The 22,134-nt window shown below is 41.0% G+C and overlaps 1 protein-coding gene across 3 annotated transcripts in view; it reads right to left on the bottom strand.

Annotated features, from left to right (window-relative positions):
- Positions 1-22,134, bottom strand: part of ipo8 (importin 8) — a 78,334-nt gene that overhangs the window by 44,946 nt on the left and 11,254 nt on the right. For 2 of the 3 annotated variants that reach the window (XM_061078264.1, XM_061078256.1), the window contains exons 3-11: positions 16,974-17,130; positions 16,535-16,693; positions 12,777-12,933; positions 7,104-7,193; positions 6,178-6,272; positions 5,999-6,083; positions 5,774-5,908; positions 5,310-5,409; positions 4,868-4,944 (exon numbers count right to left, since the gene is read on the bottom strand). In XM_061078264.1, coding sequence (XP_060934247.1) covers positions 4,868-4,944; positions 5,310-5,409; positions 5,774-5,908; positions 5,999-6,083; positions 6,178-6,272; positions 7,104-7,193; positions 12,777-12,933; positions 16,535-16,693; positions 16,974-17,130 — 1,055 coding nt within the window. The remainder of the gene's footprint in view (positions 1-4,867; positions 4,945-5,309; positions 5,410-5,773; positions 5,909-5,998; positions 6,084-6,177; positions 6,273-7,103; positions 7,194-12,776; positions 12,934-16,534; positions 16,694-16,973; positions 17,131-22,134) is intronic. The other variant, XM_061078273.1, reaches the window with a different exon arrangement.

Here is a 22,134-nt window from a genome sequence, read left to right on the forward strand (position 1 = left end):
GTGGAAACCTAGCCTGACTTCACCCATTGATTTGTGAACTGCTGTTTTGAAGCCGAGAGTTTTGAATTAGATCAGCACCATCTTGGCGATTTGGAGCCAGGCTGAGCTGGATATTACCATATTTGGACAAAAAGGAGGAGCTGGGTCTGACCTCCTCTGACCTCTCAACTCGAGGAGTCACATTCCCATCTACAACGCTACTGACCCAAGCTCGTGACTGGGCTGAGAACTACCTGCTAACACAGTTAGCTTTCATCATGTGAGGTAAAGTTAATTAAGTCATATGAAAAGCCAGTGGTGCACATGTATACATATTTCAGAGCAGTAATGAGTTGTTGCTGAAATTTACATATGAGCTAACGTTAAATAGTTTTATGTAACATACTACAGTGTGTTTTAATCTGCAGCACATGAAGAGACGTCAGAACAGATCTGAACTGCTACATGAACTGTGATAACTCCTGATGAATAACAGCTCCTGGACTGTTTGCATCTTCCCTCCATCACCACCGTTTTAATGTAAGAGCAGCTTGTGTTCCTCCAGGCTTTGGACTTTATTCTTACAGTAAAGACAACTGAATCAAGTGCTGTAAGATGTATATAAGATACTACTTTAATATTGTTCTTTCTCATTTCAAACAGTTCTACTGTAAATTATACTCACTAAACTGTATTTAATTTTTCTACTGGATTATAAATGAATGTAGTTTAATGTGAAATAAAGTTATCTATGAAACTCTGTTTTACTAGTCATGACTCTAAGGTCATGATACCTGTGAAGGTTGTGACTGCTGAAATTGATCCATTTACTAATTCTAGTCAAATTATTTCAAATTATGTTTTGAGAATGTTTTCTTTTGTGTTTCTTCTCACGGAGCCGAAAGCTATGTACATTTTTTATATACAGTCTGTGCTTATAACAGGTGTCTCTGCTCTGGAGTCTCGAATACAAGTCACTGTCAAAGCAACACACTGATGTCGGCCATGTGCTTACAAATAGGCTTAGATAAAATCCACAGGTTTGGGGCTTCTCTCAGATTTTTTTTGGCCACCAAAAAACGGAGTAATTTACTCAAACGCAAATTGCAATCTTTTTGTTGTAGAGGAAATATAAAAATAGAATGTTTCCTAGCAGTTCATTCAACAGTGGAAAATTAGCATAGACCATGCTCGCACAATTTGTAGGGCTTAGGACTGTTTTGTTTAATTAGTTTCATTCTTTTTCACTTCATATTGATAGTCATATTGTTGGGCCTCTCTAACTCTTAATGACTGTACATAGAATAGAGTTAGAAGAAGATGACCCAAATTCAACACATCTGTGTAATAATACTGCGTGCCCTTTACTCTTTTGCAGTATGCATATGACCCAAGGTTGAGTGAGGAAGCTAGATAGATAACCGGAGGAAGGTAAAAATATCTCTGCAAGATCTGCTCATGTGACAAAATTTGGGGGCCAATTGGATAATGCACAGTGGAGTTAAAGAAAACTTCCTGTTTCACAGTGAATCAGTGGGTGGCGCTATGACCCTGAGTTAATATTGACACATGGAGCCTCAAATCTGATCTCAGGTGATAATTTTGATGCCGTTTGGACAATGCAGAGTGGAGTTTAGAATTTCGTCTCCTATAGCAAATGATAACTCTTCACCATATCTCAATGTTTATACGGTTTGAGGAAAGTTCACAATTCTAAGCATGGTTTTATGACTTGCCTGAGCTCATTTAAGCTGTATTTTGTAAAACAGCCAGGAGCAGAGCATCAAAGTATGAAACGTTTCACTTCCTGTCGCGAGCAGGTGGCGCTGAAATGATGAGTCAATATTGACATATGGATCTGTTCAGGGTGGGACTGTGATTGTGTGAAAGAGGTTTGAGGCTTATTGGACAATGGACAGAGGAGTTCTTATAAATCCCTCTTTTTGGCGAATCATCAAAATTCAACGCCACGGTCACACAATGTGACATATTTAAAAATCAAGGTAGTTTTACTCTCCATGTTGTTGATATTATACTAACTGAATTTGAAGTTTATCTGTTGAAAGGTCTAGGAGGTTATTTATTCAAATACAACATGTGTAAATGGTCAAATATGGCCACATAATTCAAAGTGGCCGACTTCCTGTTTGGTATAGCATCGATCCAAGAGACTTTTTTGTGCGTTTTGAAAAGCCGGTCATCAGTCAATGTGGTGCTAGGGCTGCGCTTAAGGGGGCGCTCTTCAGCTAATTGGCCATTGTTTAAATTTGAAGACACGCCATTAACATGTAATTCAACGAAAATCAGTTTCGATATGCCTACATATTCAATGTCTAAAGGCCCTTCTGACAAAGTTTGACATGATTGTCGTCAATGGACAAGGAGGAATACATAATAGTGTAAGACGTGCAAAACCAAGACATTTCCTGTTGTAAACAGGGGGCGCTGTGATTTTAAGTCATGATTTCTTTGCAGATGTCATCAGGCTGGGACTCTTGTCATACATATCCAGTTTTGATTAGATTGGACCATGTACTGTATGTCTGAGATACATCAACCTTGTGTCTTGATGGCGAGTAATCAATATTTGACGCCATTCCATGGTCACACCGTGTGACTAAAACTAAAAAAATATCTACGTTTTAATCTCTAAATCTTGTTTAGATCACACTCAACGGATTTGAAGTTCATCTGATGAAAGTTCTAGGAGGAGTTCGTATGACTCTTTCCCTGTCGGGGCTCGGGCCCTAATAATTATAATAATCAACACAAATTCAATAGGGTCCTTGCACTGTCGTGCTCAGGTCCTAATAATAGTCTCAGTGCCCCCTAGTTGTAACAGGAAATACAACTAGAGATACCAGCTTCAAAATGCCAGGTTGGGCAATGGCATTTACGTGTATGTGAATCTATGTATTGATCCTATATCACATCTTTAAAGTATATTAGTTTCACTAAGATAAAATAGCAATTTTCTTTACACAGAAATCCCTTCTTCGCCGCTCCAAAATAGCCACTGGAAGGAGCTGTTTTTGGAGCGGCAAAGAATAAGTGATTTTCAGTAGTATAGCGTTAGCCAGAGCGAGCTAAAATGTCTGCAATTTGACAATATTTCCCGGTCAGTACTCAATATCAGCAAATATGCAATATCCTGGTTATTTGTATTGGGAAGGGACAAATTATGAAATAACAAATAGGACTCTCTATCAATTATAACCAGTCAGGAAATAGTCATTATCCACTTGAGGTAAACTGAAGTATGATATTGTATTAAAAGGTTATTTAAGTATGTATAGAACCTGGTTGGAAAGATCATAGCCTTGATTAAAAAAACAGATAAGGTCAACTTTGATTTAAATTAACATTTACCAGGAAATCCCTGTATGACTCACAAACTGTGCTGGAAAAAAAGGAATAAACTTGTCCTATGTGTTTCCTCAGACACTCCTGGACGGATGGCTGACCTCGGAGCTCACTGATTGGCTCACCGAGCTTTGCTGATCGCAGGTGCCGTGATGGCCAAAGCCCGGAGGTGAAGCTGGCCATCACAGCAGTCCCAGCAGTCTCCAGACCTCGGAGCTGAACCGGAGACATAATCAGCATGCATTCTCAAGGGCAACCCGATGGACGCAGGAAGACAGTCCAATAAACTTCCTGTCTAGTCCCATGCGAGTGCCTCTCAGTGGGCATGATAAATGTTGAAGCGCAATCTTTTCCTCTATAAGCTACAATTATTTATGCTCTCCACTTTTCCGCATTTATATATATATATATATATATATATATATATATATATTTTATATATATTTTATATATGTATAATGTGGTCCCAGTGCAGACTCAAGAGCATGGAGGAGATACCAGGAGATTGGTCATTACACGAGGAGAGCTGGACAGGGATGTAGAAGGACATCAACCCAGCTGCAGGAAACATACACAGCATACAGTGGGTTTATCAAACTTTTTCAGTAACAGCTTCCTGCTGCTGAACGAATGATATTTACATTATTTGTAAACTGGCACTGCCGTTGTATACCTCCGCTAGTATTTTTTCAGATTCATATACGGTTGCTATGAGCTTTAACTTTAACCACTGTTATCTTATCACTTCATCTTTGAGGCTAAGTGACAACTGATCAACAGTTGAAGATGTTTTTTGAGGCCATTGTGACCTTGAACTCTGAAAACCCAAATCAGTGATTGAGTCCAAGTGAACATGTGTACCAAATGTTGAAAAAAAATCACTTCAGGTGTTCCTAAATTATTACATTGACAAGGTAAAAACATGTGTTTTGAGACTTCATATTGATCTCGACCTTTAACCACAAAAATCGTATCAGTTCATCTTTGAGTCCAAGTAAATGTTTGTACCAAATTTGAAGACATTTCCTCAAGGCATTCTAGAGCGATCGCATTCACAAGATCAGGATGGACAGGCCAACAACCCGAAAAACAAAATGCCAACGGCCATCACCGGCATGCAGGCCTAAAATGCTAAAAAGCTCAATGGAACTGAGGGGTTCTGCAGAGTTAGTGAAAAATCCCTCCATCACAACAAACAAGACCTTTCATATTATACATAGTATTTTAATCCATTGTTAGTTTAATAACCATTTAGTGGCAGGTGTAAAATATCTCACATTAATCATGTAGAGTTAAGAAGCTTTAACATAAAAAGCAATGATGTAAAAAAAGTACAGCTTTGCAATGTTTTGTATAAAAGCATTAACCCAATGGTAGTCAAAACCATCAGATGTAGTGGAGTAAAGGGAAAAGTCTGTTAATATGGATCTACTTAGGTTAAGAGCCAGTATCTAAAAACGGTGTGGTACTGTAGTTGAATAAATTTAGTTCAGTTACAATTGACCTGTGTTAAAATGCTCCTCACCTCCTTACGTTTGCGGGCAGCTTTACACAAGAGGCTCTGAGCAGCGGTAGCTGGGAGGGCATTGTCATCATATAGGTCTGTGACAGAGACAAACAAATACAGGCTTACACAAAGAATGGGATCAAACAACATGTTCCAAAGGAAGGCAGATCTTCTTCCTTCACAACAGACTACAATTGAAATAAAGCAGCTTATAGGTTAAATATTAGAGCATAGATTAAGTGATATTGGCCCGCACTAGATAAAAAACAAAAGCCCTTTCACCTTCTTTAACTTTTACCTGTACTTTGAGGTTAATTTGTTTTACTTCTGTATGATATGATCATTAAAACTAGATACTTGTATTTCAGTGGCCTGCTACATACTCTTACTTTTTGGCAATGAAGATTGGAGAGATTGCTGGTTTGATTTGCTGGTATATTATCAAATCAAGTTTACTCACTGAACTTCATGCGGATGTACTCATAGGGGTCTTCCTGCCAGAGCTTCTCATCCTCATCTTTGTAACACATCAGAGGGAAGATTACCTCTTGGCATATGGTCTGTAAGATAATCGGGCAATTACAGTGGCTTTAAAATAATAGTCAACAATTAGATGGGGAAAATGCGAATGTTTCTTAAGCTCATCTGTCAGGAACTTTGAACAAAGTGATGGCACTTATGTATATAGAAGAAAAATGTTAATTCAACTTTCATTTATTATTATTTATTAGGTTGGCATATTGGCTGAGTGTTTACCACTTTTTCAGTGATGCTTTCATGGCTCTGATGGTAAATCAGAGACCATGGAAAGAGAGAGTTTAGAACCGGTAATTGACAGTTTGTTCCTATTCTTTGTGAACGCTGAACCGAACAAATCAGTTTACAAATGGATTAGCTATGAAATTCATCCTTTTATTTACCTACCTGCATGTGTGGCTTCATCTGTTTCCAGGTCAGGGAGTGTGACAGGCCCTGGTTGAGGTAGTTGAGACATTGCTGCAGGACACGAGGAGTAATGTACTGCTTCTGTCGGTGCTGGTCAACCACTTTCAGCAGAACCTGGATAACAACATAAAAGGACAGAGAAACTAGAGCAGTTGGAGCTTGGACAACAAATTAAAAAAAAAAACTAAAGCCACACATGCCTACCTGTTGTATGCCAACTGCATATGTCTTTAGAAAAAAGTCAGCAAACTCGCTGTACTCTTTTGTCACATTGCCAGGACTTCCATAACTGTAATTCAGACCAAAAGCATGTGAAAAGTTGGTAAAATCTCTGAAAGCTACATTTATGTTTTTTGGTGATGAAATGACAACTCTGCACTAACCGCTCAAACAGTCTGGTGATGATGCGCAACGACCACTTCTTGCACTTCCACCATGCCAGTTCAGGACGGTCATCCTCATCAACCTCCAAAGTCTCCTAACAAGCAGACATTATGGTCACTTCAAGGGGCTTGTTTAGCCAGTTAGAGAACAAAAAAAACTACAACTGATAATTTGACATTGAGATTTAGAGGTTGAGATTTGAAATGTTTCCCGATGTTTCAGACTATTTTAAAAGGACTTGTAACTGGAGTATACCCTGTGTGTATGTTTACAAGTATAACTTTTTACGAAATTAGTTATAAGTAAAATATTTTATGCTAATGGCCTTGTATTTATCGCTTTCTGCTAAATCTAAAAACATATCAGTTATTTTCAGTACTGAATTCATGGCTTTGATGTAACATTCCACGGCATCCCATAAGACACAAGTCAAATATCTTGTGGAAAGAAAAAATTTGCCACAACTCAAAAACTTTCATAATCAGATTATTGAAGCTTGCAGTCTTGCAACAAGGGGAAGGTTAAAATGTAATTTTCATAATTTCATTGTTATTTATTGAATTAATTGCATACGTCTCATCTTTATTTGTGATCCAACTGGTCAGTGTGTGACTTTGTAACTGTTAAGGTAGATTAAAAGATTCCCTCTGATAATAGTAATGTATGTCTTGATGATGAATCTAATGCAAACTGATCTGGATATTTAAGTTTGTTCCCATTTAATGTTACTGTTTGTTTCTGCTTTCCTGCTTGTTTCTATTCTTTGAGCACAAGAATTTGTTCTATTTTATAATTGTCAGACCAGTCAGAAAGTGAAATATCTGTACTCTTTTATGAATCCCCTGGCTGCAAATAAAAAGCTAAATAATAATAATAAAAAAATAACACTGTTAGTTGTGTGTTTGTGCATCTTTGTGAGTCTTACAGCAGGGACGTCTCGGTCCATTATGGCTCTGAGGATTTCCATCCACTGAGTCATCACCGTGTTGTTTATCAGCTGGAGAGGCAACGAATACTGTAAGGCAACAATGAGTTACTATCATTATAATCATTTCTGTGACCCACACAAGATCTCTTTACACATGGAATATTTGTTTAGATGCTGACTTCATCTACGGTTTTTAAAAAGGTGATGTTTTTTGTCCAGTACAAACGTTTCCAGTACAAGGCTGCAGAGATGAGTAAAAGTGCTGTTGAAAAAACAAGTACTCAACATCTAAAGGCCGGCGCATGCTTCTGCGTAGTCAGGGGCCCGCAGGCACGCAGCTGTAACGCAGGACTCGTTGTCATTCATGGTTCTCCAACCGTTGTGCGTGTTGCCATGCAATTCCCCGCCAGAACACTAGGCGCAGTAATGTTTTTGTCGAAGTCGGCTCTTCTTCGTGTGTTGCATGAAGAAGAGCGATTTATTTACATCGCCACGGACGCTCCTCAGAGCCTTTTTCTGGCGGAAAAATCCGCCGGTTAGTGACGGGTTATACTAGTGGTCATAGCGTCGGATCTCTTCTGCCAAGTGCTCTTCTATCTGGTCCATATTCGTTCTTCTAAATCTTCCGTGGTTTCCGGGCATGAACCGGAAATGCGACTCCGGAAATGATGTAGTCAGCAGACCAATCACAGCCCTCGCGGCCGGGTGACGCTTGCGGGGCTTTGCCGTCTAGTTACAAAAATTGGCCGATGCACGTAAGGACATAGGAAGGGCCCTGAGGGGCCCGGGAGGGCTCTTGCGTCTCCGTTCCCGTGAAAACGCAGAAGCATGCGCTGGCCTTTAGTGTCCTTAAACTTTGAATCATTAAAGATGTTCCAGAAATCAAATTACGAGATGAAATTCCATCATAAATGAAAGTTTGCCTGACAAAGACCATGTGGGGTAGAAACAGTGTTCTGTTGACATATATTCTATTATATTCTGAATATGTATGCTCTACATTACCCTGAATTGCTCTACATTATGTTGCAACCTTATGTTTACATAATAAGCCAACTAATTCCACAAATGTCTGCCTGTGGAAAGCATGCATATATCGTTGCTTTATCAGCTTCACACTTGCATTGTGTATTCCAAATGGCCCAAGGAAGTGGAGTGTAGAATTTAGTGCATTTTGGAAATATTTCCAGATTAATAAAACTTTAATTAATAGATGACTAGCGCAAGTCAGTAGTCAGGGGACAGGGCAGTGTGCCTTCAGTCTGAAGACTGAGTTGAAAGCATATTCTTCTTGGTTCTCAGACAAACTACAGTAGTGATCAGCAACTCGGTCAAACTGTCAATATCCCAGATCAAATTGATTTTCCTACTTTACTTTTCCATATCAGACTGACACAGACATTCACAGGTGTCACTGGTGCCATTCATAGAATCATTTCACATTTCATCTTGTTTGTTTGTTTGTGTATGTGTGTGTGTATATAATTGTATTTGTTTTATTTATAATTTCATTTCTTTCTTATAAATGGGACCCATTAAAAAAAACGCCAAAGCTGATGCTCATCACTGAATTATCCCAGAATGTGTTATTTCTCCAAAAAAGGGTTAAAATTCAGAAAATGTATATTTGCTATTTAAATAGCAAAACAAATTTAAAAGTCCCACCGGATTTAGCTCTGATGTACTAAACCCACGTTGGTGGTACGTCCTATCGGGACTTGTGCAACTCTACTCAGTATAGATGTTCCTTTACACTATCCCAGCTACGTAGTTATGCTCAGTGTACACCATCCCAACCTGCATTTTAGACCCTGTTACTATGATGTGCTGGACTATTTTACGGGCATCTGTGAAAAACCTGCCTTGTGGTTCGTGCTTTTCTAGTCTTGATGACCACTGAAAGCTCCTTACAGTGATGTTTATTATCACGCACGCACGCACGCACGCACGCACGCACGCACGCACTAAATACATGACTGTACGTTTGTCATCTTATTCATAACATCCAAATAAAAAAATGGAACAAATGAATGTGAATTATCATTAGTTCTTTTCATTTTCAATTAGAAAAACAAAATCAGCAAATGAAAAACAAGTCATTATTTCGTTATTCATTTATGAATCTGATACCAAAAAACATTGTTAAACAAACGCCCCCTCTTTCCCACTGTAGCAAGGTAGACAATTTTTGGAGCATTTTATTGTGAAAAATTATTCAATAACTTCACTCTAATACTGTGTATCTGGAGCCCAGATGTCTAATGTAAGTTTGGTGAATATGCAGTACTAGAGTGAAGTTATTGAATATTAAATCATCTCTTTTTCGGTGCTGCACTTTGAAGACGGTCCCTGCGCACTCCTATCAAAGCCGGCTGTAAATAGAGACCAATGTTGTGTGTCCAGCTCCGAGGACGGCTCCTATTGATGAAAACGGGCTTGTAGCCCGTTGTATACCTTACTACGGTGGGAAAGAGGTGGTGTTTGTGTTGTGTTTTGGTTTTGTAATTGAATATGGAAAGAATGAATTAGGGCAAGAGACGCGCATTCGCAATTCAGTCCTTCCCCCAAAGCATTCAACTCGACCCAGCTGACTGGCGCTCACTCTCAAGCAGCCATAAAGTGAAGGAGGCGAGTTGTGTGTGTGGTGACCGGCGGTATTTAGAAACAGCGCGAGTGGCAAAAATGGCAGAGGGAGGGCAGCCCCCATCTGATCGACAAAAAGTGTAGAAAAAGTTCTCTTGTACGGGAACACTTCGGAATCGAAGAATCCGGCGAGGGGCAGCACCACACAATGTAGCGGCCGCGCCGCGAAGGGTGCATTCTTCAGTGCGCGCATGCCGGCTGTTCACACCGGACCCGCATTTCTCCGCTTGTTGTTGTGTGTAACCCATTCGATGAAGGGGTTCAGAGGTAAAAGATGATGGCCCTCATAGCCGCCCTCATAGCCACCCCCCGCCCCTCTCTTTCTGTCTCTGTCTGTCTGCTTGTGTGTTTGTAGTGGGGGGGTTCTCAGTTACAAAGTGTTTTTTTGGAGAGTGTTAGGGTTGCCATCACTAAGGGTTTGAATAACCGGGGACCGATATCCTGGTTTCACGGAGGAATAAGACACGCAGCCGGTGTTTACCGGTTACAGTCATTTAAAGAATAAAAAAAAGACTTCAGAATAAGGGCACATAATAATCGTTTGAATAATCGTGATTTCGTTATTGTCCAAAATAATCGGGATTATGATTTTTTCCATAGTCGAGCATACCGAGAATGAATGATACATTGATTTACAGAGATTATTCGGGTCGAACTTAATTGGTATGATTTGTTTGACCCTAAAGTAACGGACTCCTTACGTTCAGTGCTGGTTAACATGATTCAGTTTTGCTAACCTTTACGATTGATCAATCATGGGGAGACATGACAAATCGAATAAATCAGCAGGATCTTCCAGGTATTGTAGTTTTGTCTAAAACTACGTCATATTTATTCTGAAAAATTGCACAAATGTACGTTATTTTATAACAACTAATGTTATGGTGAAACCCTTCCCTCACTGCTTACATTTGAGAAGGTAAATGGTCCCAGTCTCTACATCATCGATGACAACAATGTAGCCATATTTCCTGGGAATGACGGACACCATAGCCCTTAAGACCTCATAGACCTTTAGACCTTACGAAGTGCATGGTGTAGAGTATCAGCATAGATAACTCATCTACCATACCAGTTTATCATATATGGATCCGATCAATGCCCACTCCAGTTCTGTGTCCGATACAGGTCTTTTTTGCTTAACACAGAATCTTCTAACACTCATTTCAGAGCATCACTGGATACCCATCTGCTGCAGCATGGTGGAAATCTCTGTATGTGTCTTGCCAGTTTCAAACAATTCTTTAATTAAATGAGCGGCCATGGTGTGGAGACCAATTCGAAAGTTATTCATCCCTGCAAATTTGTTGCACGTTTATCTTTTGCAACACAAGAAGACACTGGATCTCCGGGTCACCCAAATCATACAAATTTAATATAACAATAAAGTTCGACCCGTGAACCGTTTTTTCATTTCCTATTTTTGATCTGAGCAAAAACAAACCGTTATTTGTTTTTTGGTATCTGATTTGAAGATAAATAACGAAATAATTACTTTTTTTTAAATTTGCAGATTTTGGTTTTTCTAATTGAATATGAAAAAAACGAATAATACACGGATTGTTCACATTCATTTGTTCCATTTTTTGTTATGAATTAGATGACAAACGTACAGTCATGTATTTAGTAATTAATCATTGGTGTCAGATTATGAATCCGGAACATGCAACATTGTTTCTGTTGACTTTCTCTGCCTGGCTCCCTAGTAAAAGTCCTCAGAGGTGGACATGAGAACACAGCAGGGGATCCTCTGCTAGATTTACTGCAAGCGAGTGGGCAGGTTGATTTTATGACTCGACAGATGCAAAAATTAAAATAAACATTTAACTCCAGTGTCACACATGTGGAGATACCGACGAAGATGTCAAGAGAGTTTGTGGTAATAGGAGCCTAAGCAGGTGTCATGCTGTAAACAAAATCATGTTGGGAACCATAAACCAAAACGAGTCCGTCGATGCAGCTGCGTGGCCAGCCGCAGTTGCAGTCGCAGTTTCATAATGCGGCCTTTAGGGGAAAACTGTGGAGAAAGTCCTTACCCAATTGTCTTGTGAGTGCATGCATTAAATTGAATTATTTTACAAAATGAGAAGACATTCCCTCAAGTCTTCCACATCTGCATGCCGAAATGTTCTTGTGCAAGATGCTGAACAAAGAATCGCCCCTCATAGAAAGAAATGCTGCTAATAAATGCACCGTATGAATGTGTGTGTGAATTGGTAAATGGCAAACTGTACTGTAAAGCACTTTCAGTGGTCATCAAGACTAGAAAAGTGCTATATACATACAAACCATTTACCTTGACTTTGATCTGAATAACAGCAGACTATTTATTTTTTCGACAAGAAAACTCAAGATACAAGAAAATGTGTAAATGTTACAAGTTCTCCTTTATCAACCCTACACAAAACTTCACACTTACAGTCATACAAACAATTCTTGAATAAGGCCCATTGTTCATAATTCCACAATAAGAAAGACACTGGGCAAAAGAAGCATCTGTCGGAGAGTTGCGAGGTGCAAACCACCATTGACCAAAAAGAACAGAAAGGCTCGCCTCACATTTGCCAAAAACATCTTGATTACACTCAAGATTTGTGGGATGATTTTCTTTGGACAGATTCATCTTTTTGGAAGACATGGGCCTTGTTACAGCTGGCATAAAACTAACAGAGCAGTCTACAATAAGATCATCACACAAACAGTCAAACACAGTGGTGGTACTGTGATAGTCTAGGGCTAGAGTAAGCTTGGGTAGTCTGGTCAAATTCCGGACTAAGTCAATTTAGATACTGTGTCACAAACTTTACGGACAAGTCACGCTCGAAAAACTCTCCAATGTGATTGAATTGAAACAAGTGTAAAATACTTTTTGAATACTATACTACTAAATGTTTTACCTGCAATAAGTTAAATGATCAGTTAAAAGCTGCATTTTGTGTTTACTCACGTTCACTGCATCTCATTAAAATATGTTTGATTGTCTAAAAAACACAAGAAAACATCTACTATGATTTCAAGAACACACACCTGTACAAGAGCATGGAATATCTTGAGTATCTGCTTCTGGATGAGGACAGAGAAGATGGTGGCATCAGACAGCAGTTGGCTGATGAGCAGCTGGATCCTCGGCAGAAAGATTTGCATGGCTGCTAGCAAAGGCTCCCTCTCATCAGCCTTTCTGTACCTGAGAGAGACAGACACACGCGCACATTATGAATTGACCAAAAAGTATGTGTCAGTGGTCTTTATATGTATAAATCACTATGGGAATGTGCTGAAAAATGTGTAAGTGACTAACTTCAATACTATATGTCAAGCAGTCCTACTGCAATCATAGTCTATGGTCAGCAGCAAGGAAGATCATGATCCACCATCAAGATCGGTTGCCACTATAGTCCACAGTCATTGTCCACTGCCGCCAATAAGATCCATCATCAGCTGCCACCTCGGTCGTGGTCCACCACCATTATCTGATGTCTCATCACAGCCCACAAAGCCGGTTCACAAACATGATGGCGGGGGACATACCTGGCCCCCTCCCCTCCTGTGGCCCCTGTGTCAGGCGTTTAAGCTGGCTCCTGTCTCTTTACACATGGCTCTCATCAGCCTGCGCTGATCACAGTGTCTCCTTTATTGATAACTTCAACCTCTTCTAGGAACGCACGCAGTTTGTTATTTAGAGACGATGGTATTCATCCAAACTGGTTGGGGGCAAACCTTTCTCTGAAAGCCATTCCTGTGCCCCGCAAACAGCCACAAGACTTCAACATTGCCCATTCCCTCTGACCAGTCCCACCACTATTGACATCCCCAGGGTCTTAGCACAGCCTGACATACCACTGTTCCGCTGCTCATGAGGAGCCAGGACCAACACACTACACCGCGTTCCACATTATTATGCAAATTGGATTTAAGGGTCATAAACATTCATTTTTTAGTTTTTGAATTAAACTCATGGATGGTATTGTGTCTCAGGGCTATTTGGATGATTGAAATCAATCTCAGACACCTGTGATAATTAGTTTGCCAGGTGAGCCCAATCAAAGGAAAACTTCTTAAGAAAGATGTTCCACATTATTAAGCAAGCTACATGTTTCAGGCATAATAGGGAAGAAAAAGGATCTCTCTGCTGCTGAAAAGCAGCAAATAGTGCAATACCTTGGTCAAGGTATCACAACATTGGATATTTCCAAAAGAATTGCGCGTGATCATCGGACGGTGAAGAAATTTGTCACTGATTCACAGCACAAGCGGGTTCGTTCAGACAAAGGCAAAATAAGGAAGATTTCTGCCAAACAAATGCGTAGGGTTAAGAGAGCAGCCACTAAAACGCCATTGAATAGCAGCAAACAGGTGTTTGAAGCCACTGGTGCATCTGGAGTGTCGCAAACTTCAAGATGTAGGATGCTCAAGAGGTTTGCAAGTGTCCTTAAACCTGTTATTCAGCCCCTAAACCAAGCTCACAAGCAAAAAAGGTTGCAGTGGGCTCAGGACTACATTTCAGTAAATATGACCTCTTAATGCTGCAAATTCAACAAATGACATTTTTTAGTTCTTAACAACCTATAAAATATCTTGAAACTCTGAAACTCAGAAACTTGCATAATAATTTGGAACACTGCATTTTGAGTTTTTATTTTTGAAAAAAATACTGTTACCATTGGGAGGTTTGTTCAATAAAATTTTAATTATACTCTAACAGTTGATGACTTGAAAATTATACTGACTGGCTGTGCATTACTATTTAGGAAAATCTGAGCAAAGTGTAAGTTGCATAATAATGTGGAACGCGGTGTAATTACAGTCTGTTTTCTGACAACACCAGAAGTCGACTTCACTGTTATCCTCCTGTGTCTGTTAATCTGTTTCATCCCCCCTCTGCTATCGCTGAAGAGCAAGTAGTGCTTGATTCTAAACTATTTAAATCGTGTAATGCTCTCGGCCTATAACATCGCAACATTAGAAGCCTGCTCCCCAAATCAGATTATACCCGTGTCTTGCTAAATGAAAACCCCCAGACATTCTAATTTTGTCTGAATCATGGCTTTCCCCTTAGATCCCTAATAATGATATAATTTGTTTAGGTGTCATCAAGTGAGCAAAGGAGGTGGAGGTTTGATTTAAACAAAATTACATGAAATCACCTCATGCTCAGTATGCCCCTACCCTTCTTGGTAGGGGCATACACATCATTATTGGTATTTACCACGGCCGTTTGGATAGTCTGGAAGAGATTGCCAAACTCTAGTCGCTGCCTGCCTCCACTGAGCTATTAATTATGGGAGATCTTAACCTGGACTGGCTCTCTGACAGCTCTAACAAATTAAATGAAAACAGTGCCTGGAACTAAATTTGTTTCAACCTATAGACAAACCTACCAGACTGATCTTAAAAAATCTTTTACAATCCACATAAATGTCCTACCTCTAGGGTTTTTGCCCTGATATCAGTGACCATTTTCCCATTGCCTGTGTCAGATGCACCAAATTTCCCAAGACCAAATCTCAAATCATTACTATCAGAAATTATACATACTAAAATATGCAATAAATAATAATAATTTAGCAACCTCTGACATTAATCAAATTTTTTCAATCTGTAATCTGACCATGCGCAATTCAGTCCTTCCCCCAAAGCATTCAGCGCGGCCCCGCTGACTATCTGCGTCTGGCACTCACTCTCCAGCAGCTGTGAAGTGAAGGAGGCGAGTTGTGTGTGTGGTGACCGGAGGTGTTTAAAAAACAGCGCGACTCTTCGAATCCGACGAGCAGCAGCACACAGTGTAGCGGCCGCGCCGCGCACATTCTCCAGCGCGCAGCCGCCGGCTGTTCACTCCGGACCCACATTTCCCTGCGCCGATCAGCCCGCGATTTTCCGCTTGTTGTTGTATGGAACCCGTTCAATGTCGGGGTTCGGGGGTAAATGATGATGGTCCTCATAGCCCACCCCTCTCTTTCTCTCTCTGTCTGTCTGCTTATGTGCTTGTAGTGGGGGGGCAGATGGGGACATTTAATAATGAGGACATTTCAAAGTTCTCAGTTACAAAGTGTTTTTTGGAGAGTGTTGGGGTTGCCATCATTAAGGGTTTGAATAACCGGGCACCGATATCCTGGTTTCACTGAGGAATAAGACACGCAGCCGTCATCGGCGATTACCGGAACCGGAAGTGACTGGTACTTCCGGTTATAGTCATTTCAAGAATAAAATTGACTTCAGCATAAGGGCACATAATAATAGTTTGAATAATCGTGATTTTGATATTGTCCAAAATAATCGTGATTATGATTTTTTCCATAATCGAGCAGCCCTACCGTGAGTGGGTCCTCTCTATGGAGGCCGGCAGGTTTTTTACAGGAACCCAGACTGGACAGACTAAACACATTTTGAGTTTTTATTAAACCTGAAGACTACTGAAGGTTTTCGTTCGTGTTTGGAAGGGGAGGGTGAGGTGAGGGGTATTCAGCTGGAACATGCCACTTCAACACTAGATGTCACTAAATCTTACACACTGAACCAAATTTTCTATTGAATTGTTCGATACAATGGACCATGCACTCTTTTATAATTCCAAAGATTTGATTTGATTGAGACAAAAGAAGTTTGATTTTAGATCAGTTTTTCTTATCTGAAATAAATAATTTTCATGTTAAAAATTTAAACTGGAATTATCACTGTATATGCCCCCCTTTATAACTCATAGCCCTCATGTGAGGGTGATGTCTTCCAGGGAAAGTACACAGCAGTAAGGTAGCAAGAAAACAGACAAAGACAATCAATTTACTCACTCATAGGTTTTGACCAGTTGGTAGAGAGCCAGCAGGCTGCCATACCAACTGCCGCTGCTCAGAGACTGCAGGTTCATGCCAATCTTGTCCACAATGGCTGTCCAGCGGCCGGGGAAGTCATGCTTGATGATGGCTCGCAAACACATAGTCAGCTGGGCACTACAAAAACATTTGGAGTCGTCAAGTATTTTTCAGTCTGTGTTCATCAGGAGAACTCACTATCTCGTATGTAACATCTGTGAGAACCTTTTCAAAGCTAGAAATCTAAGTGGAAAATTTATTGATTTTGAATTTAACATATGGAGGCGGGTAGGCAGACATGTTGTTAATGGGGATTTTCTCAAGAGAAGAATGGTCTATTGAATTACAAAAAGTTAAGGAAAGCTGCTGGGATGAGAAACAGACTTGCATTTATGATGATAGGGTGGTGTGTGTGTACCGTATGGACTCTGGACAGCGGATGATGCCCTCCACTATGTGATCTCTGATCTGCTGCCGGTCATTCTCGTGGATATTGAAGGGAAAGATGACTTCCCCGAGAGATGGCTCCCTGTCCTGCCAGTACTGACTCACCATGTTCTTCAGGTAGATGGCTGCTACACACAAAACACACGTACTTGATCTCATTAATGTCTCCTAACAACAGTTATTGTGTTTTTACCCCAACCTGATATATATTATCCCTCTGCATCATCAAGTTTCTTTTCTTTTCTTTTCTCTCAAACAGTTTGAATAACACTGTAGCATGTTCCTTAATCAGCATGAACACACAAAAGCCATTTTCAGACATGTCATCTGCAGGTGGGACAGGTCAGGGGCCTCATTTATAACCGTTGCGTACGCACAAAACGGGCCTGAAACGTGCAAAACGCCACTTCTCACGCCAACGTTGGGATTTATAAAAACAAACTTGACGGGAAAATGTGCGTATTCCTACGCAAACTTAGACCCACCCTTACGACCGTTTTGGGGAGAAGGGAAAACGGCGACACAGACTTGAGGTGGTGAACTGCAGCAGATTATTGATCCAATTCATAATTTACATTGAAACCAACAGTTTTGCTCACGCGACGTATCTGCTCCACACAAGCCTTTATATTTAAAAAATATAAAACAACTTAAAGCAAATTAGGTTCAGATTCGATTTTAACAGCTGAGTTACGGAGCCGAGTCATTAATATGTTTTAATAATATCTTCTAACACTGCATGTGCGTGTATCATCAGATCGCTGCAGTGAACGGGACTGAGCCATCAGGCGCACAGAGCGCACTGGAGATTACTTATAAGAAATGAAGAAACTTTCCAAATAATATCCCAGAGGAGGTGAGGATCCACTGATGTGAGGGAATCGATCCGATGCTCTAAATAAATAAATACTGCCGTGACACCGGTGCGGGGAACTGCTCGATGTGTGCACGTGAATGGAAAGACGAGGAGGAAGCGAGGGTTCAGCGATCTCTGATCTCACACATTGTGTTATCCACAGCAGCAGCGGCAGAGTATCAGTGTATTTACTTTATAAGTGACATCACTGCTGTCCCATAAAGTCGCTCTCCACCTCCACCTCACTAACAGACACCTCGATGTCAGTGTCAGAAAGTTTCACTTCCTCTTCACATCGCTTGATGCGGTGACTCCGTCAGGACTCACGGTGGAAACCCATTGGTCAGCAGCATCATTTAATATTCACGCCGTGCTTTGCATTGACCATTTGTGGTGGAAAGTGGGCGTGCGTTCAGGTTACGTGCGCACGGTTTTATAAATTGGAATTATCTTTTGCGTACGCCATTTCCGGCTTTTGTACGTACGTTCACTTTTAGTATGAATCCTACGCACTCTTTTATAAATGAGACCCCAGGTCTTTCTCCAGAGGTTTCCTTTCACATATGAACAATGCAGCGGGAGGTTCATTGCTAACTTGCACTCAGAACAGCAAAAAATCCTCCAAGGTATTCAGGCAAGGGGTGTTGCAGCAGGCAAAGGCAGGATGTCAGAGGAACCTCAATTTACTGAAAAAAATGACTTTGTGGGGTAGTGAACTATATTAAATTAACACATCTTCACTAGAATTTGTCAAGAAAAAGCATAAATATGCACACATTTACTTCAAGTTATAAATTAACTGTGGGAAGAGAAAGTTAATTATGGATTTGCAAATATTATTAAAAAGTTGTATAGTCACTCACTGCACATAAACCTAGAAATACTAAGTTAATCTGAAAGTATTCGAAGCCCGTGAATCCACGCATGCGCATTTGTTTCTGAATGTTGCCCGCGAATTCAGCGTTGGAGCAGAGACGTTTGAAAGGTGGTTTTCACAGAGAAGCTGCATGGTTGGACTATCTCGTGTGAAACGTAAGTGATTGACTTTTTGATTTAGAGTTGCAATTGCTTAACGCAGCATATGTTTTTTCTAATTCCTTCTCGCATCATTTAGCTAACTAGAGTGATTGGTCTGCTAACTACATCCTTTCAGGAGTCGCATTTCCGGTTTCATGCCCCATAATACTGGCGGAAACCACGGAAGATTTAGAAGAACTAATATGGACCAAATAGAAGAGTGTTTGGCAGAAGAAATCCGAAACTATGACCACTAGTATAACCCGCAACTGACTGGCGGATTTGTCCGCCAGAAAAAGGCTATGAGGAGCCGCCGTGGCCATGTAAATAAACAGTCGACGACGACTGCCACACCCGAAGAAGAGCAGACTTCGACAAAAAACATTACTCCGCCTAGTGGTCTGGCGGTGATTTGCATATGCATCAAGCGCATCCCTTTGGGAACTATAAATTAAAACGAGTCCCAGGACACAGCTGCGTGAAAAGCCGCAGACGCCGTTGCAGAAGCATGAGCCGGCCTTTAGTCGTGTTTTAGCTAGTATGCAGGGCAGGCTAACGGTAAGCTAGCGAAGTGAGTGAGTGGGCGAGAGAGGGAGCGGCAGTGTAGCTGCTGTCTGGGCGGACAGACAGGTGAAGTACTTGCTTACTGCAGAATTCGGTGCTCCTATCAACTGCTCCATCTGGGCATTTTTAAATATAAATCGTTTTTAATTTTTTACCAAATTTACAAAAAATTCGAAAAAGCTTTTTTCACTTTGTCATTATGGGGTATTTTGTGTAGAATGTTGAGGAAACATCCTTATTCCAAAATGAATATAATCCATTTTGGAATAAAGCTGTAACATAATAAAATGTGGAAAAAGTGAAGCGCTGTGAATACTTTCCAGATGCATTGTATGTGGCAACATAAAGCAAGATCAATCTTCCGTAATCTTTCCTCTCTTATCCATCCAACATACCAAACACCTTGTCACAGGGGGCCTATGGAACTGCCAGTCAGCTACCCGCAAGACAGACTTCATCTCTGGATTTGCTACCCAGCCAACGCTTGACTTCCTTGCTCTAACAACATCAGGAGAATACGCCCCCTTCTCACTCAGAAGGCCGCGCAGGTTCTGGTCCAGGCCCTGGTCATCTCACGCCTAGACTATTGTAACTCCCTCCTGGAAGGTCTACCTGCTAGTGCCATCCGACATCTGCTGCTCATCCAGAATGCTCGGCTGGTCTTTAACCAACCTAAATTCACTCACATTACTCCGCTCCTCCAATGGCTGCATCTGTTTCTGTGCAGGTGTGGGAGGATCTCCTCGCGAGACCTCTCCCCGGCGCTGGCTGGCCCCGCCGGGCGCATTTCCTCCGTGGCAGTGCGCCGCGACCAGCTTTGGGTCAGCTTGGAAAGGCTGGGGGCTGGAGGAACGAAGACCACGCCGAGAAAGGTTTCACAAAAGCATCTGCATTTTGGGGGTACGAAGGCGGCCCGAAGGCGGCCCAAAGCCTGCCTGTGACAGCCCCAGACGCGGAGACAATGGGGTCTCTGAGTGACCCCGACAGTTCACATATTTGGCAATAAAACAAGCCTTTCTTAAATGTCGTCAAGCGTCGTTTTGTGCACTTTTTTTTTTTTTTAAAGTATCGGTTTAGGCACCGGTATCATTTTAGAAGTATCGTTTAAGCACCGGTATTGGAAGAAAAAAAAAACGATACTTATCCCTACTTATTTATAGCACTTTGTCGTTTTGCTTTTTTGAAGAAATTGTACTTTCTTGTTTATTGTTGTTCTGGGTTTGTACCCTCATGGTTGAATGCACTTACTGTGAGTCGCTTTGGATAAAAGCGTGAGCTAAATGAAAATGTATGTAATGTAATGTTACACAATCCAACCCTGAGACAGCACAGTCTGACATCTTCACTCTAGATACGGTCTGATGTCATGGCCTAGAATACCAGTTAAAGTATCATCCCTTTGAAAGATTTTCTCAATGAATGGCCCTGTCCCACACCATAGCTTCACTCATCGGTGTTGCAACAGCATTCGAAGACCTCAGAATGTCATGGATGGAAGTGTTACACTGAAGCAAGCCCCATAAGTGAGATCTCCCATTTGAAAATAGTAATTGTTCTCACAGTGCAGCGCCAAATCTTGTGGTTAAAATACAAATGCTTGGAAACGAAGCAGACATTACCAATTCAAAATCCACTTAAAAAGCTAAACCACATCATTGATGAAGATGGATTACTTAGGGTTGGAGGTCGCCTAGCATCTGCTTGCATGACAAAAGAAGAAAAGTCTCTCCGTGAGATACTACCATGAGAAAGTGACGCTCCAGGGACGTCACATCACTGAGGGAGCCATCAGAGTCGCAGGATTGTGGATCATTGGAACGTTTGAACATTTCTTCAATAAGAAATGCTGTGTGCCAATGATTATGGCGCAGCGGGCCAATGCCTTAGGTCAGAGGTCTTCAACAGATGGTCCGCAACCCCTAGGGGGTCCACTGAGGTACTGCAGGGGGGGTCGCAAAATGTTTGGTTGATTAGACAACTTCTTTTTTTTTTTTAAATAATTTATTTTCCAACCAATTTTTTTCCCACGAATTTAAATGTCTTAAAATACACATTAACATGCATCCAACATATTGGGAGGCTGATACGACCCTCTGCCTGACAACGGCCATCCGCCCAAGGTTAGATAAATTGTGTGCTGCCCATCAAGGTCCCACACCTCACTAATGTGGGAGTATGTGTGCCATCCACAGATGGCTTGAGGATTCACTGTCTCTTCTACATCTTTAAAATAAAAACATGAATCTGTGAATTACTTTAATAGCTCAGTGTTGTATGCAAGATGTATGTTTATAAATGGCAGTGGCATGGCCACCCTGTACCTTGCACGTTTAAATTAAAAGCATGAATATATGAACCTGAATATTTGAATAGCGTAGAAGAAGTACCTTTTTGTTAAAATATATGAATGTAAGTAAATTAATGAGTAAAATCTTTATTACAGCTCAGATGGTTATGATGTGTGTGTTCAACTGGCTCAATTGGCATTTACTAAAAAACATCTGAATTGCAGGTCTGCCACTGGCACCTGTTCTCTTCACAGAGGAGAGCAGGTTCAAACTGAGCACGTGTGACAGGCGTGAAAGAGTGTGGAGACACCATGGTGGACATAATGCTGCTTGTAACATCCAGCATGACCTGTTTGGAGGTGGGTCAGTGATGGTCTGGGGAGGCATATCTTTGGAGGGTCGTACAG

Source organism: Limanda limanda, chromosome 1 (genome assembly GCF_963576545.1).
Source record: "Limanda limanda chromosome 1, fLimLim1.1, whole genome shotgun sequence".
NCBI classification, from domain to species: domain Eukaryota; kingdom Metazoa; phylum Chordata; class Actinopteri; order Pleuronectiformes; family Pleuronectidae; genus Limanda; species Limanda limanda.